The sequence below is a fragment of the Myotis brandtii genome, unplaced genomic scaffold (assembly GCF_000412655.1).
Source record: "Myotis brandtii unplaced genomic scaffold, ASM41265v1 scaffold624, whole genome shotgun sequence".
NCBI classification, from domain to species: Eukaryota; Metazoa; Chordata; class Mammalia; order Chiroptera; family Vespertilionidae; genus Myotis; species Myotis brandtii.
This window is the reverse complement of record NW_005370385.1, coordinates 1,557,538-1,573,334: the sequence shown is the minus strand read 5'-3', so window position 1 is coordinate 1,573,334 and position 15,797 is coordinate 1,557,538. Positions and strand designations below refer to the sequence as shown.

The 15,797-nt window shown below is 60.2% G+C and overlaps 2 protein-coding genes across 5 annotated transcripts in view; one reads left to right on the top strand and one right to left on the bottom strand.

The window, feature by feature from the left end:
* SLC4A2 (solute carrier family 4 (anion exchanger), member 2) overlaps positions 1-12,056 on the top strand; it is a 16,717-nt gene extending 4,661 nt beyond the window's left edge. For both annotated transcript variants that reach the window (XM_014528218.1, XM_005880091.2), the window contains 21 exons: positions 1,154-1,319; positions 1,473-1,714; positions 1,794-1,912; positions 3,333-3,565; positions 3,654-3,796; positions 4,734-4,914; positions 6,520-6,655; positions 6,738-6,903; positions 6,995-7,109; positions 7,222-7,406; positions 7,492-7,717; positions 7,838-8,053; positions 8,133-8,281; positions 8,391-8,585; positions 9,665-9,919; positions 10,037-10,126; positions 10,319-10,485; positions 10,805-11,058; positions 11,154-11,323; positions 11,578-11,751; positions 11,829-12,056. In XM_014528218.1, coding sequence (XP_014383704.1) covers positions 1,154-1,319; positions 1,473-1,714; positions 1,794-1,912; positions 3,333-3,565; positions 3,654-3,796; positions 4,734-4,914; positions 6,520-6,655; positions 6,738-6,903; positions 6,995-7,109; positions 7,222-7,406; positions 7,492-7,717; positions 7,838-8,053; positions 8,133-8,281; positions 8,391-8,585; positions 9,665-9,919; positions 10,037-10,126; positions 10,319-10,485; positions 10,805-11,058; positions 11,154-11,323; positions 11,578-11,751; positions 11,829-11,909 — 3,663 coding nt within the window. In that variant the 3' untranslated portion in view covers positions 11,910-12,056. The remainder of the gene's footprint in view (positions 1-1,153; positions 1,320-1,472; positions 1,715-1,793; positions 1,913-3,332; positions 3,566-3,653; positions 3,797-4,733; positions 4,915-6,519; positions 6,656-6,737; positions 6,904-6,994; positions 7,110-7,221; positions 7,407-7,491; positions 7,718-7,837; positions 8,054-8,132; positions 8,282-8,390; positions 8,586-9,664; positions 9,920-10,036; positions 10,127-10,318; positions 10,486-10,804; positions 11,059-11,153; positions 11,324-11,577; positions 11,752-11,828) is intronic.
* Positions 12,057-12,148: 92 nt separating this feature from the next.
* On the bottom strand, positions 12,149-15,791 carry FASTK (Fas-activated serine/threonine kinase). Of its 3 annotated transcripts, none has more exons than XM_014528219.1 (10): positions 15,499-15,791; positions 14,953-15,375; positions 14,359-14,538; positions 14,087-14,226; positions 13,435-13,648; positions 13,174-13,348; positions 12,864-12,955; positions 12,641-12,776; positions 12,451-12,565; positions 12,149-12,358 (listed from the first exon to the last, which is right to left on the bottom strand). In XM_014528219.1, the coding sequence occupies exons 1-10, from the start codon at positions 15,620-15,622 to the stop codon at positions 12,251-12,253; spliced, it is 1,707 nt and encodes a 568-aa protein (XP_014383705.1). In that variant the 5' UTR covers positions 15,623-15,791; the 3' UTR covers positions 12,149-12,250. The 3 variants fall into 3 exon arrangements, with proteins under 3 accessions (XP_014383705.1, XP_014383706.1, XP_014383707.1); XM_014528220.1 differs by having other exon boundaries at positions 13,174-13,333; XM_014528221.1 differs by lacking the exon at positions 12,864-12,955 and having other exon boundaries at positions 12,264-12,358; positions 12,641-12,684; positions 13,184-13,348.
* Positions 15,792-15,797: the final 6 nt, after the last annotated feature.

Here is a 15,797-nt window from a genome sequence, read left to right as displayed (position 1 = left end):
AGGGCTAGAGCTGCAGAGATGGGCTGGGGAGAAGCAGCCCCCTGACCTCTTCCTCCTCTTGAATCCAATATCCCTGCTACCCCAGCTGCTCCTGTCCTCACCTCGGAGTCTCCCCAAGACCCGCCCTGCTTCCCAGCTGCCTCCCCTTGCTCTTCCTTGCTCTAGCCGTGCCAGCAGCCCCATGGAGGGGACTCCATACCCTGCCCTTTGAGATCTTGATGCCCTTCACGTCCAGGAGCTCTTGAGCAAATATTTGGCGCGCTGGGAGCTGAGACCGGCAGGGGGTGGGTGGGGGGCTGGCAGACTAGGCTGTGAGCTAGTCTCTAAAAGCGCCAGCTCTCGAAAGCGCCCGGCCACTGGGCCACTGGCCACCGCAGTCCTGCTGCTCCTCTCCTGCAGTATGACTCAGGTGGTGGGAGTGGGGGTGGGGTGAGAGGCGGGGCCAGGGAGCAGTGGAGGGACCCCAGGGAATGCAGCTGTGGTGTATGGGGTGGAGGGGTCTTCCCTGATGAGGTGAAGCTACGTTCCTGTCCAGGGGCTTGGTTTCAGTTTGACTCAGACCCGAGTCCAGGTCAGTTAGCTTAGGTGCTTCCAGAAATTACTTTTCAGGCTCAGCAGCTGCCTCCGGCCAGAGGGAGTGTGTTCACCGCCAGCCACGTGAGCTGCAGGTTTACATCCCCTGCCAGGGGCTGCACACACAGGGTGTCTGTTGAGACTTCCAGAGCAGACCCTTCCCGCTGCCCTAACTGCCTGGATGGGCACAGCCAGGGTCCAGATAGCATGGAACTAGGGGGTAGGCTGCTGGGGGGCAGGTCTGAGTCCCCAGCATTTTTTTTTTTTTAATTGATTTCAGAGAGGAAGGGAGAAGGAGAGATAGAAACATCAGTGATGAGAGAGAATCATTGCTGGGCTACTTCCTGCATGCCTCCCACTGCAGATCAAGCCCCAACCCAGGCATGTGCCCTTGACCAGAATCGAACCCGGGATACTTCAGTCCACAGGCCGATGCTCTATCCACTGAGCAAAACCAGCTAGGGCCTTCCCAGCATTTGAGAGGACAGGGGTACTAGGTCCCCAGCACTGGGCAGGGTAGGTTTCGGTGTGCGCTCCTGGTGAGCCCCTGTGTCTTCTCTCTATCCCTTCCTCCTCGCAGCCAGAGCCAGAGAGCTTGGGTCCTGCCGTGCCTGGCTTCCCTGAGCAGGAGGAAGATGAACTTCACCGCACCCTGGGCGTGGAGCGCTTTGAGGAGATCCTTCTGGAGACAGGGTCTCGAGGAGGGGAGGAGCCAGGCCGCTGCTATGGGGAGGAAGACTTTGAATGTGAGGGGATACCCTGAGGAGGGGGTGGGGGCCCTCTGGCCTGACTGCCCACAAAGGAAGGGGCAAGGGGCCTAGCGGGAGGGGCCTGGGCTGGGGCCGGGATGGCCGGGGAGTGAGGCTGTGCCCGGCAGCCAGGTCCCCTTCTCCCTGCAGACCACCGTCAGTCCTCCCACCACATCCATCACCCACTGTCCACCCACCTGCCTCCGGACACCCGCCGCCGCAAGACACCCCAGGGCCCCGGACGGAAGCCTCGAAGGCGACCTGGAGCCTCCCCCACTGGGGAGACCCCTACCATTGAGGAGGGAGAGGAAGATGAGGATGAGGCCAGTGAGGCCGAGGGGGCCCGGGCACTCACCCAGCCGTCCCCTGCCTCCACACCCTCTTCCGTGCAGGTGAGTGGGAGCAGGGCGCCGGGAGGGTGTCTGTGGGGTCTCCAGCCTGGCCCTCTGCCTACGTGGGTCCCTTTTCCAGTTCTTTCTCCAGGAGGATGAAGGTGCTGATCGGAAGGCAGAAAGGACCAGTCCCTCTCCCCCTCCGCCACTGCCCCACCAGGAGGCAGCTCCCCAGGCCACCAAAGGGGCCCAGACGGGGTAAGTGTCCCCAAACAGAGAACTTCCCTGCTTTTGTCCGCAAGGTGACTGAGAAAAGAAGCAGAGTCTTGGGGTCATCAGACTGGGGTTTACATCTCAGTTCTGCTTCTCACTAGCTATTTGGGCGAGTAACCTCTCTAAGCCCGTTTCCCCATCTGTAAACCAAGAATCATAGACCCTTTCTCAAAAGGTGGGTGTAGGGATTAAGGGGTGGTGTGAGTTAGGGTGTAGCCTGGGACGGAACAGATGTGCAGTCTGAGCTGGCTCCCCTGCCCCCCACTAGCCCCTCGCCCCAGGCTTCATCAAGCTCTGGGTCAGGGACTGGTCTGATGACTTCCAAGCACCCCTGAGGCCCTAAGGACGTAAGCGAAGTAGGAGAACCCCTTTTGCACTTGGGGAGCTGCCAGTCTACCCTGGTCATCATCTCGGGAAATGGCACCAGAACAAGTTACTGTGCCAAACGGCCTGGTTCAGGCACGGCGTCAGCAACAGCAGGTGATTGGAGTTTGGGGGCGTTGGCCAGAGAAGGCTGCCTGGAGGAAATCACTTTGAACGAGTTCTCAAGGTCGCTACTATCAGGGACCTGTTGTTTTCTGGGTGCCAGGCAGCATGAAGGGCTGCGGGGAAGTGAAGGGCACGGTGCCCCTCCAGGGTGTGCACAGGCTCGTTGTGCAGGTAGTGCTGGGTCTCACTGTAGGCACTGGCCGTGGGCAGCGGGTGGCCAGTGGGAGGTGGGGGAGCCTGAGAGAAGCCTGGCATTGCAGACGGGTCAGATTGTGAGCAAGGGTGCGAGCAGAGCCCAGGGGACTGAGCGAGGGCATAGGCAGAGGAAGCCTGGTGGTGGAGGGTCCTGGTCCTGGGCTGGATGCGGTGGGAAGCCTAGGTACCGGGCAGTGGTTGAGAAACCATCACTGGCGGTGGCAGAGAGAAAGGAGGCATCTGGTTGGAGGACAGGAGAGGAAGTTGGAATGTGGACGGGATAAGGAGTTATATCTTCCTCATGACTACAGGGGCTGTCTGAGGTCTCAAAGCTCATCTCCATATACTTTACCCCATTTGGTCAGAAATTTGGGACCCTGGGACCTCCTGGGGTCCATGGTTAGGGAAGTGCCTGGGAGGGGCAGAGGGAACCAGCACTGTTCTGAGTGGCGGCTTCAGACAACCCCACCCCACCCCACAGGAGTTGCCTCAGCTCAGTTTTGCTGCCCAGGACTTTGTTCTCAGGTAGCTGATGTGATTGTTCAGGGCATAGCCAGTAGAGGGGAGGGCCGCATAAATCTAGTCTGCTTCCAGAATCCTCCATCTTTCACAACTGCACACCCTAGAGTGGGGCGCTCGGAGGGTGGGGTCCTCCTGCATGCTCCTGGCTGAGGGGAGGGGGCCTGGCCTTCCCTGTCTCATGGCCGCTCTGTCTGTCCAGAGCCGTGGTGGAAGAGGTGGTGGCAGTGGCCAGCGGCACAGCAGGAGGTGACGATGGAGGTGCCTCAGGGCGCCCCTTGACCAAAGCACAGCCTGGGCACCGCAGCTACAACCTGCAGGAAAGGAGGCGCATCGGAAGCATGACAGGGGCCGAGCAGGCACTGCTGCCCCGGGTCCCCACGGATGAGAGCGAGGCCCAGACGCTGGCCACGGCTGACCTAGACCTCATGAAGAGTGAGTGCTGGGCCTGGGCCAAGCCCAGTGCTCGTGGGAACAGGGTTAAGAGAAAGGGGGAGCCTGATCCTGCCCTTCTGCCCCTCAGGTCACCGGTTTGAGGATGTTCCTGGGGTTCGGCGACACTTGGTACGGAAGAATGCCAAAGGGTCCGGGCAGAGTGGCCGGGAAGGACGTGAGCCTGGTCCCACTCCTCGGGGCCGGCCCCGGGCCCCCCACAAGCCCCACGAGGTCAGGTTCTCCACATCACGCGCGTCCTTCTTCTCCTCACCGCCCCTCCCCCTGCCTCTCGGACCAGCAGTGGTCGCTCCAGCCCCAGCCCACCCGCCGTGGTGGGGACATTTCCTTCCACACTGTTCGTGTCTGTCATGGCCACTCTCTGGCAGTGAGGTGTCTGTGGGCCCTTTGGACTAGAGATAGCCCTGCAGAGCCTTGAACTTCATTTTCCAGAATCCAGTTACCTCTGACTCATTGATCCTCCCACAACCTGTAAAGACGATGGCCCAGGTGGCGTCAGCCATAAACCAGGGCAGTGATTGGCCAAGGCCACTCAGTGACTTAGTGATGCTGCCCCTCTTAGACTCCAAGGCTATGGTCCTGAACCCTGACCCTCCCAGTGGATTTTTTAAACCGTTTTATTGAGATCTAATAGACATACAGTAAAGTGAACGCGGGCTAAGTGCTCAGTGGCTTTGTGCACATACACACAGCTGGCTCATTGCACGAGACATGGAACATTTCCTGCACACGGCGGGTTCCTTCACGTCTCCGCCCACCAGCACCCTCAGCGGCGACTGCTCTTTTGTTATTCTCAATTAGTTTAGCCAGTTCTTGAATGCATATAAATCGAATCATACACAGTTGTGTGTGTGTGTGTGTGTGGCGACTATTCACCAAGTACTTACCGTGAGTTGTGTCCTATGCTCAGTGTTTTGTCTGCTTTTTCTTTTAATCCCCCTAAAGGCCCTTTGAGGTGGGTGGTATTGCTCCCATTTTACAGATGAGGGAAAGAAAGTCTCCGATTGGATAGGAACTCACTAAGACTTCGTGCCTATTGCCCTGTGCTGTCCAGAGTCACACGCACCCATCTCGACACTGTCGGTCTGAGAGCAGTCCCTGGGAACCCCAGTGGCTCTGACCCTGCCGTGCCCTCTCGTCTCATCTCAAGGTTTTTGTGGAGCTGAACGAACTGCTGCTGGACAAAAACCAGGAGCCTCAGTGGCGGGAGACGGCGCGCTGGATCAAGTTTGAAGAGGACGTGGAGGAGGAGACTGAGCGCTGGGGCAAGCCCCACGTGGCCTCCCTGTCCTTCCGCAGCCTCCTGGAGCTCCGCCGCACCCTGGCCCACGGTACCCGCTCTGCCCTGCTCCCTGCCTGTCCTCGCCGCAGGGCACACCCTCCCCCCTCAGGCCAGTTCTCTGAGAACCACATGGCCAAACGGCCCCACATCTGTCTTGAGCCACATGATCGATGTCACCAGAGCCCGGAGGAAGCCTCCTCCCAGATGTCACTCAGCCTGCCATTCCTCGGGATCACCTCGCCTTGGGTGACTCCTCTCTCTTATCTTGTCTAAGTGACGTTTTCTTTTTCTTTTTTAAAATATTTTTATTGATTTCAGAGAGGAAGGGAGAGGGAGAAATAGAAACATCAATGATGAGAGAGAATCATTGATTGGCTGCCTCCTGCACGCCCCCCACTCGGGATGGAGCCCGCAACCCGGGCCTGTGCCTTTGACTGGAATCGAACTCGGGACCCTTCCATCCGCAGGCTCTGTCCTCTGAGCTAAACCAGCCAGGGCTCTAAGGGACTCTTTCCAATAACCGAAGCTGGTATGTTTCGGATGCTAACATGGTTTCCACAGGTTTGATGGAACACTTTCCAAAATGGTCCAGCCTGTAGGGCGGTGTAAACCCTGACTTACACGGCACAGACGCAGCCTCTGGGGCTCCGCGGCTGCTGTTTCTGCTCTTTGCTTGTTTCCTCCCTCCCCCGGGAGAGCACTCTCAGCTGCTGTCAGGAGGCCCAGTTCTAAGCACTGAGGATCGAGAAACCTGCTGTTAGAACTGTTTCCCAACGAGGAGTAAAGAGGCTGCCCGAGGCCTGCGGTGCTTTATCGCCAGGCCTGGCGATCTCCGTTGTGGCTGCGCAGAGGCTTTGGTTCTGTTTGTTCTTTAGTTCTGTGTTCAGAAAGTTGACCTTGACAGAAAAATCACCTGGTGACTTTTAAAAGGACTTCCACTGCTCTGCCCAGCTGGTGTGCTCAGTGGTTCGATTCCTGGTCAAGGGCTCGGTCCCCAGTAGGGGGCGTGCAGGAGGCAGCCGATCAATGATTCTCTCTCATCATTGATGCTTCTATCCCTCTCTCCCTCTCCCTTCCTCTCTGAAATCAATAAAAATATATTTAAAAGCACTTTCCCTGCTGTATGAAATGGCAGCTCAGAGGCGTGACCTGTCGGGGAGGTCTAGTAAGTGCCTGTGAGCAGCTGCTGGATGAGGGGGTGCTGAGGAGCGGTGGAGGGGTCGTCTTCAGATGGGGCAAGGTCAGAGCTGCGCTGTGGTGCTCCAGAGGGCAGAGCGAGGACCTGGAGTGGATATTGGGCGGCAGCGTGCGGCTCGCTGCGGGAGGAACTTTCTCACAGTCAGGAGCTGTTGAGCCTGCGTGGGTGGCTGGGGCCCCCGCGGAGTCCGCCTGCTTCCATGGAGGGGTGCCTGGGCAGTTTGTGGCCCAGGTTCCCACTCTGATAGCTGGGGTTCTGAGGCCTCTGCTGAGCCCCACAACATTCCTGGGGGGAGGGGGATAGGAAGGAACAGGTCAGAAAGGCAATGAGACTGGGGCCTCAAGCCCTGCTCACTGTCCCCTGAGCGGCCCTCACCTGGCTGCGCCCTCGTCCCCGGCTCTCCCCCAGCCCTACACTTTCTTGCCTGAGGGCCCCCCTAAGTCATCCTTCTTCCAGGGGCTGTGCTCTTGGACCTGGACCAGCAGACCCTGCCGGGGGTGGCCCACCAGGTGGTGGAGCAGATGGTCATCTCTGACCAGATCCAGGCCGAGGACAGAGCCAACGTGCTGAGGGCCCTGCTGCTGAAACACAGGTGAGGCCCCGCCCACTGCACCTGCCCGCGGCCCCTGGCCCCCGTTGTCACGCTTCTTACCCACCGCTCTCTGCCCCACCAGCCACCCAAGTGATGAGAAGGACTTCTCCTTCCCCCGAAACATCTCTGCCGGCTCCCTGGGCTCCCTGCTGGGGCATCACCATGGCCAGGGCGCTGAGAGTGACCCCCATGTCACCGAGCCGCTCATTGGAGGTGTCCCGGAGACCAGGCTGGAGGTGGAGCGAGAGGTGAGTGTGCCCTGCCTGGGTTGGGTCTGGCCAGCACAGCCGGCTGCAGGGCTGCAAGCAGGCTGGACTGAACTCCGTTCTGCATCCCCAGCGTGAGCTCCCGCCTCCAGCCCCATCGGCCGGCATCACTCGCTCTAAGTCCAAGCACGAGCTGAAGCTGCTGGAGAAGATCCCCGAGAATGCCGAGGCTACAGTGGTCCTTGTGGGTATGTGGGGGTGGGGGCCCTGGCAGCAGGCCTGCCTCAGTGCTGCCCCTGGGCTTGGGGCTGGGAGGTGGCCTGCGCCCTGCTCTTGCCCACAATGGCCCTGTGCCCCCAGGCTGCGTGGAGTTCCTCTCCCGGCCCACCATGGCCTTCGTGCGGCTGCGGGAGGCAGTGGAGCTGGACGCGGTGCTGGAGGTGCCTGTGCCCGTGCGTTTCCTCTTCCTGCTGCTGGGCCCGAGCAGCGCCAACATGGACTACCATGAGATCGGCCGCTCCATCTCCACCCTCATGTCCGACAAGGTCAGCCCCAGCCCGGAGCCCAGCCCTGCCCCAGGCCCCTAGCCCTTGTCCGGTGCCCTCACCAGCCCCCGTCCTGCGTTGGCAGCAATTCCACGAGGCAGCCTACCTGGCAGACGAACGGGAGGACCTGCTAACTGCCATCAACGCCTTCCTGGACTGCAGTGTGGTGCTGCCGCCCTCCGAAGTGCAGGGCGAGGAGCTGCTGCGATCCGTCGCTCACTTCCAGCGCCAAATGCTCAAGAAGCGGGAGGAGCAGGGCCGGCTGCTGCCCCCAGGGGCTGGGCTGGAGCCCAAGTCTGCCCAAGATAAGGGTACGGGCCAGTGCAGGCTGGGGCTGCCCGGGGCAGGTGGTGGGTGGTCTGTGCCTTTGCGGAGGGGATCGGGGCGGGCGGGGGCTGCGGCAGGCACCCTGATGGAGGCCTGGGTTGCAGCGCTCCTGCAGATGGTAGAGGCGACAGACACAGTGGAAGATGATCCCCTTCGGCGGACAGGCCGTCCCTTCGGGGGGCTGATCCGGGATGTGCGGCGCCGCTATCCCCACTACCTGAGTGACTTCCGGGATGCGCTCGACCCCCAGTGCCTGGCTGCGGTCATCTTCATTTACTTTGCAGCCCTGTCTCCTGCCATCACCTTCGGGGGCCTGCTGGGTAAGGAGAGGCTTCAGGTGGGGGTGGGGAGCACACGGGGCTGGGCGGCCAGCCCCTGAGCTGGTTCCTGCCACCCCAGGAGAGAAGACGCAGGACCTGATCGGGGTGTCGGAGCTGATCATGTCCACGGCGCTCCAGGGTGTGATCTTCTGCCTGCTGGGCGCCCAGCCGCTGCTGGTGATCGGCTTCTCGGGGCCCCTGCTGGTCTTTGAGGAGGCCTTCTTCTCGGTGAGGGCCCACAGGCCACGTGGGGTGCCCCTCCTCTTTCCGGAACATGCCCAGCCAGTTAGCCCCGGGCTCTGGACCTGACTGGGCCTATCCCCTCCCTGCCCCGCAGTTCTGCAAGAGCAACGACCTGGAGTACCTTGTGGGCCGCGTGTGGATTGGCTTCTGGCTGGTGCTTTTGGCCCTGCTCATGGTGGCCCTGGAGGGGAGCTTCCTGGTGCGTTTCGTCTCCCGTTTCACCCAGGAGATCTTTGCCTTCCTCATCTCCCTCATCTTCATCTACGAGACCTTCTACAAGTTGGTTAAGGTGGGCGAGGCTTCGGGACTGGGGGGAGCCAGGGGTTGTCTGGGCCTCTCTGTTCTCTCTCCTGGGTGTGAGGCCAGGCTGGCTCTGAGATCCCGGCCACAGTCCATCGGGCCCACAGAGTGTGCGCTGGTTTTTCCCCTTGCCTCCCCACAAGTCCTGCCAGGTCATCAGCACACACCCAGGCTTGAGATCAATCTGAAAAACATTTTTAATAACAAACATTTTAATCACTTTTGTTAAAGTGGCAAACAACCCAGAAATGTAGACAGGAAAAAGCCCCTGAGAGGACAGACGGTCACAGTCAGTGTCTGTGACAGGCTCGGTCCTGCACTCCACATCCTGCTCCTCCCGGCCTGGATGGAGCCACACTCCCCGGCTCCTTCCCGAGTTAGAGCAGCCTCCCAATCCTCAGGCTTCCTGTGCACACATCTGGTCTTCTGAGTTATTTTCTTGCTAATAGTTTGTTGTTGTTGTTGTTAATCCTCACCCGAGGATATTTTCCCATTGATTTTTCAGAGAGTGGCAGGGAAGGGGAGACAGAGAAAGAAACATTGATGTGAAAGAGACACACCTATTGGTTGCCTCCCGCACGTGCCCCCTACTGGGGCTGGGAATTGAGCCTACAACCAGGTATATGCCCTTGACCCAATCAAACCCAAGATCCTTCCCTAACCGGTTTGGCTCAGTGGTTAGAGTGTCGGCCTGCGGACTGAAGGGTCCCAGGTTCGATTCCGATCAAGGGCATGTCCCTCCGTTGTGGGCCCACCCCCGGGGGGGGGGGTGTGCAGGAGGCAGCTGATCGCTGTTTCTCTCTCATCATCGATGTTTCTAACTCTCTATCCTTCTCCCTTCCTCTCTGAAATTAATAAAGATATATTAAAAAAAAAAAAACAACCCGAGATCCTTCTGTCCTTGGGCCGATGCTCTAACCACTGAGCAACCGGCAAGGGCTGGGATATTTTCTTAATCAACAAGGAAAGCCCCTTGAGGGCAGGATGGCCATCCCGCCCCACTTGTCTTGTTCAGCATATAGCTGAGGCCGGAAATCTTGCTGATGGAGCCCTTTATCCTCTCCCCAGATCTTCCAGGAACACCCCCTCCATGGCTGTTCGGTCTCCAACAGCTCTGAAGTGGACAGCAGCGATAATACCACATGGACTGGGGCAGGGGCCACGCTGGGGCCAGGGAATGGGAGCTCGGCCCAGCCCTCTGGGCAGGAGAGGCCCCGGGGCCAGCCCAACACAGCTCTGCTGTCGCTGGTGCTCATGGCCGGCACCTTCTTCATTGCCTTCTTCCTGCGAAAATTCAAGAACAGCCGGTTCTTCCCTGGCCGGGTGTGTGGGCTGGAGGCCTGAGGGAGGCTGAGCTGGGGGTCGGAGGGGGTGAGGAGGAGTCAGGTCTGCCTGGATCGGGGCAGGAGCCTCTGGTCTGAGCATGGCGCTTGCCCACAGGTACGGCGGGTGATTGGGGACTTTGGGGTGCCCATCGCGATCCTCATCATGGTGCTTGTGGATTACAGTATCGAGGACACCTACACCCAGGTAAGGCAGAGCACACAGTGAGAACGTGCTGCCTGGCACGGGGCTCTGGATGTTGCTCTGTGGTCCCCAACCCCAGAGCCGTCTCCTACGGGGCAGACAGGCCCTTTCCACGGCACATCCTCAGGGCTCAGCCTGCCTGTGCAGCTCAAGGCTCTCGCACCAAGGTTCACCAGCTCCACCTCTGTCCTGCAGAAGCTGAGCGTGCCCAGTGGATTCTCGGTGACAGCCCCGCAAAAAAGGGGCTGGGTCATCAACCCCCTGGGTGAGAACAGCTCCTTCCCCGTGTGGATGATGGTGGCCAGCCTGCTGCCTGCGATCCTGGTCTTCATCCTCATCTTCATGGAGACGCAAATCACCACGTATGTGGTCCTCGCCAGGGGGGTGGTGTGTGGATGGGCCAGAGCCCTGGTTAGGGGCTGATGCATGAGGGGAACCCAGACTGCCAATGCGGAGTTGATTTTGTAGATGGCAGGAGATCCGGCTGCTGTGTGCTGGCACGGCCCAGTCCAGGCTGGAGCTGTCCTGGAGGCCAGGGGCAGGCAGAAAGGGCTCATTTCCATGATGGAACGCTCATTTGGACGGAATGGGTGGAGACCACCAGGTTCCGAAAGCAGAGGCTCTGGAAAGACCCTGCCTGTTGAGCTGGCCCCAGGTTCAGTGAGCGCCCGTCCCACTCAGGCTGATCATCTCCAAGAAGGAGCGCATGCTGCAGAAGGGCTCCGGCTTCCACCTGGACCTGCTGCTCATCGTGGCCATGGGCGGCATCTGTGCTGTCTTCGGCCTGCCCTGGTTGGCTGCTGCCACCGTCCGCTCTGTCACTCATGCCAACGCACTGACCGTCATGAGCAAGGCTGTGGCTCCCGGGGACAAGCCCAAGATCCAAGAGGTCAAGGAGCAACGGGTGACAGGGCTGCTAGTTGCCCTGCTTGTGGGTATGTTCACCTCTTGCCCCTGCCTGTCCTGGTGGGGCCCCGGGTCCACTGGGGTTATGGAGCTCTGGGGACCACTGTCTCTCCCCTCCTCCCAGGCCTCTCCATGGTCATCGGGGACCTACTCCGGCAGATACCCCTGGCCGTGCTCTTCGGGATTTTCCTCTACATGGGAGTTACCTCCCTTAACGGGATCCAGTTCTATGAGCGGCTGCACCTGCTGCTCATGCCGCCCAAACACCACCCAGATGTTACCTATGTGAAGAAGGTGAGACCCCACTCAGAGGGCTGCATGGGTCACCCTCCAGCCCCCCATCTGCCCACTTTGGCCAGCCACCATTCAGTCTGTGCAGACCGGCTCTGGTGCGCACCCAAGAAGGCACTTCTGTCTTCACCCCTGTGGAGAGGAAAAGGGTCAGCCATCCTCTGGATGTGGCAGAACCAGATGTCCCAGCAGGGCCCAGGGCCCTCGGCTGGTAGAAGCCTGGCTCACCCGTCTCATTCCACCCTGCCCACCCCCAGGTCCGGACCCTCCGGATGCACCTGTTCACAGCCCTGCAGCTGCTCTGCCTGGCCCTGCTCTGGGCTGTCATGTCCACAGCGGCCTCCCTGGCCTTCCCCTTCATCCTCATCCTCACAGTGCCTCTGCGCATGGTGGTGCTCACCCGCATCTTCACGGATCGAGAGATGAAATGTGTAAGGCTGCCTGCCCTCCTGCCCCAATCCCCTTTTCCGGTTGGGGTCAACCCTCCTGACACCATCCTCCCCTACAGCTGGACGCCAATGAGGCAGAGCCCGTGTTCGATGAGCGGGAGGGTGTGGACGAGTACAATGAGATGCCCATGCCTGTGTAGCTGCCGCCGGGATGGACGATGGACAGAGGGAACAGGGGCCAGGGATGCTCTCCCATCCCCTTCCCTCCTCATTTTTATTTAAGTGATTAATTTAAAGTCCCCTTCCTCCCCTACCCCCCCGCAGTAAAGTGCTTCGGCCCCCACCTATCCTTGGCCTTCTGTCTCTGTATGAGGGGTGGGGGTATGGATGGAAAAGAAGTGGGGAGACCCAGTCTGCTCCCCGTCCCATAAACAAGATGTGCAATGAAGAAGGGACTTTAATGAACAAAAACAGAGGGATCCAAAGTGCAAACTGTCTACCCCCCCATAGGGGAGCCATCGTGAACCCCATGTGCATCCCCTCACCCCCCTTCAGGACCCCAGCGGAGGCCCAAGGCTTGCAGCTTCTGTCTCAGGTAGCTCTTGAGCTGGTGCAGGCCTCTCTGTGACTCCAGTTCCTCAAAGGGTAGCTGTGGGGAGAGGCAGCAGGTTACGCACAGGCCCTGTGGGTGAGGGAGTGGGCGCACACAGTGTCACCAGGGGCGGGGCAGGGGAGGCTCACCGGCAGAAGCTGGTAGCCCAGCAGGCCCAGGTGCCGTTCCCGCAGGGCCCGGGAGCCCAGCAGCACCCTGCTGTCCCGGCAGAAATGCCAGCGTTCCTGCAGCATCAGCACCACCCTGGAGAGAGAGCGGCTATGGCTCAGGGTCGCTGTCCATGAAGGCAGGGGAGGCCCTCCTGCCCTCTTCCCTTACCTCTGGGCAGGGTCTTGGGTAGTGGGCTGAGAGGCAGCCTGGCCCTGGGGACAGGACCGGGGAGGGTAAGGTAAGAAAGGGTCCTGGGTCCTCACAGGAAGCACAGCACCAGAGCTGCTGACACACAGCAGGAAGTCTGAAAGGTGGGAGAAGAGAAAGGGCCAGTGGCTTTTAGCCACAGCTCCATGTCAGCCTGCTGCCTGCCCACATACCTGGAGCTCACCTGTGCAATAACCTGGAGGCACGGTCAGGTCTTGGCGGTATTTCTCCTCCCCCAGCAACTGGCGCAGCCCCTCCGCCACTATATCCTTGTGACTGAGGGGAGTGGAACACTGATAGCAGGAAGGCCCAGGAGTCTCTGGTCGCGCCACCCCCCCACCACCAGCTCTTCAACCCTAGGCAAATGCCTTTGTTGCTTCAAGGCCCATTTATTTATGACTGCTAAGAGTACCAGCCGAAACAGGTCCCAATTCTCTGGCCTTTCTACTCTGCTTCTGGCTGGTCCCTTCCCCTCCCCAAGCTGCCCCATCCACCTGTACTTGCAGCGAGCGCGGTCAGTGATGAGTGGCTGGGGGAAGATGGGCACTTTCTGCCTTCGGGGAAGGCGGGGACCCTGGTATCCTGGGAGTTCCAGCTCCACAGCCGTGTCCAGTAGGGAGAGGTAGCGCCGCACGATTGGGGCATGAGGGGTGCCTACAGGCAAGGGGACTGAGGTTTGCTGGGCTGCAGACTCCCACCCCCTCTACCCTGCCCACCAGCCCTCTGGGCCCCAGCCAGCCTTCCTGTCTGCGCACCACTGATGTGGCTGATGAAACTTGGGGAAAAGACAAACTGCAGGGCTCGGGAGGGCAGGCACCGAAGCTGGCACAGTGACATCAAGATGTTGACAGTGGCCAGGGGGGCCGCCCCTGCTTCTCGAGCCAGGATCCTTTCAAGGCAGGGCATAAACTGCTGTTCCAGGGGAAAGTAGTTCAGCCGCCCAAAGGGCAGGACCAGCTTCTGCACCACCTGTAGAGGGAGAGCAGCCATCACCCCGCAAGGAACATTCTCCAAAACCCTTCCCTGAGGTGAGCCTCAGGGAGGCTTGATCTGCATGTTTAGACCGTCACTGCAAAGGCAGAACCATTCCTCTACCGGACACACACCAGAAGTTTGTGGCATAAGCAGTGTCTTGAGCCCCATGCAGTCAATCACCAAACAAGTGGAGGAGACACTGCTATGGGGCCTGGCCCTGCAGGCCTAGAGAAGTGGGATCAATGAAGTGAGATGGTGCTGAGTGCTTGCAGGACTGCACGTGCTGGGGGGTGAAGCCAAGGAGGATGTGAGCAAAGATGGAAACCTGGGGATAGGGCCTGGCTGGGTTGTTTGCTGTGGGACACGGCAGCCAATCAAGCTGGACAGGGGCTGAGCCTGGCGGTGTCTGGGAAGCACGGGAGGCAAGCCCACCTTGCTGCTGAGCTGGGCTTCCTGGACCACCAGGAAATGGGCAATGGCTTCCAGCAGCTGGGGCTCCCGCAACCGGTGTCGGGCCAGGTGCTGGGCCAGGCGCACCATCACGTGGGGAGTCAGTTCCTCTGGCCTGGCCTCTGTGAAGGACAGCCTATCACACTGGACCCTCAGGCCAGACCTCCAGACTAGTGTCCACCTTAGCCCAGACCCCACCACCTGCCTCTTCCTCGGCCCCTGACCCCCAACCTGCCTTTAAACCCCTCCAGCACCTGCCAAGCTTCGGATGAGGTGCTGCTGTGGATGCCGCAGAAAGTGGGGGCAGCTCAGAGCAGCTTCCAACCTTTGCCCACCACGAAGGACAGGTTGCAGAGGGGGAGGAGGCTTCGGGGGGAGGCGGAACCTTCGCTCCCGCTCCAGGGCACACACCAGGGGCGCGTCTGACAGGAAGCCTGAGAGGGAGAGGGTCAGAGGAGGTGGTCCTGGGAGCGGAGCTGCTTCGCTCCAGTCCTGGGGTTGTTAGTGGATCCCAACCTCTCTCATCTCCGTTTCCTGGGCTGGAAGGTGTGCTACAGTGTCAGTGGAAACACTGGGGAAATGTGAAATACCATGTGAACTAAGGGATCAGAACAGCTTATGGGGAAGGCTTTATACAAAGATGGCGAATACGTTCTCATCTCGTTCTATTGGTAACAGAGTGTGGTGGCTCCTAGAGCACGGGGGTAGCAGGAATCTGAGGCAGCAGCAAACGCTGCTCGACTCCTGCCACCTGTGTCGTCCAAGAAACGTATCATGTCAGTGATCTGGGTCCTCTCCTGCTCTTCTCTATTCTTTCATTAACACCCACCCCCAGGCAGCCTCCTCACCAAGTAAGACTGCAAGGTGCAGACACACGTGGATGGTGTGAATATCAAAGGAGGGGCAGTTTCGGATGATGAGCTGACTCAAGTCCTGCAGGGAGGTCTGCTCCACGGGCGGGGGCTGTGGCTGAGACCCCAAGAGCTGGCCCAGACGACGAAGCGCCACTGGGTAGTGGTGGGCGCGCACCTTGGTGGGGTTCTGGCCCAGCCAGCGCACCAGCTCCCCGGGGCTCCTCGCCTGCTCCAGGAGCCGCTGCAGCCCCTGCGCGGGACCTGCGCGAGGGCCTCCTCCGGGAGGCCGGTCCCCCCACTTGCTGGGCCCCAGGCAGAAGGGCTGTATTGGCGGGAGCAGCAGCAGGCCAGACAGCTGAGCAGCAGAGGCCTGGGCAGCAAGCAGGACTCGAAGCATGGAGTTGGGTGACGGAGACCCTGAGGGCGGCCCAGAAAAGGGGGTGAGGTTTACCCGAAGGGGAGAAAAGCCTGCTGTCTACTCGTCACCTCACTCCCCATTCAGAGGGGTCTAGGGTCAGAGCAAGGCAGACTCCTGCTCACCCTTCTCTGCGACTGCCCTGGTCCTCTTCCCCGCCCGCCCCTCCGCCTCCTTCCATCCGTGGAACAGCCATCCTAATCCTTGAGTGCCCGGCGCAGGGCCGTTTACAGAGCAATCCACATGCATTATCTTCTCGGTCCTCCGCAAACGCCCCCGGGGCGCAGGCAAGGCTGGCGTCACCTCGATCGCACAGGCGGAGAACCCAGACCCAGAGAGGTGAGGGGTTAAGGCCAGCCCGGGGTCACGAATCCGGTTAGTGGTTGCGCCCAGCCTGGAGCCCAGCCGGCCCCGGCGACCGGCC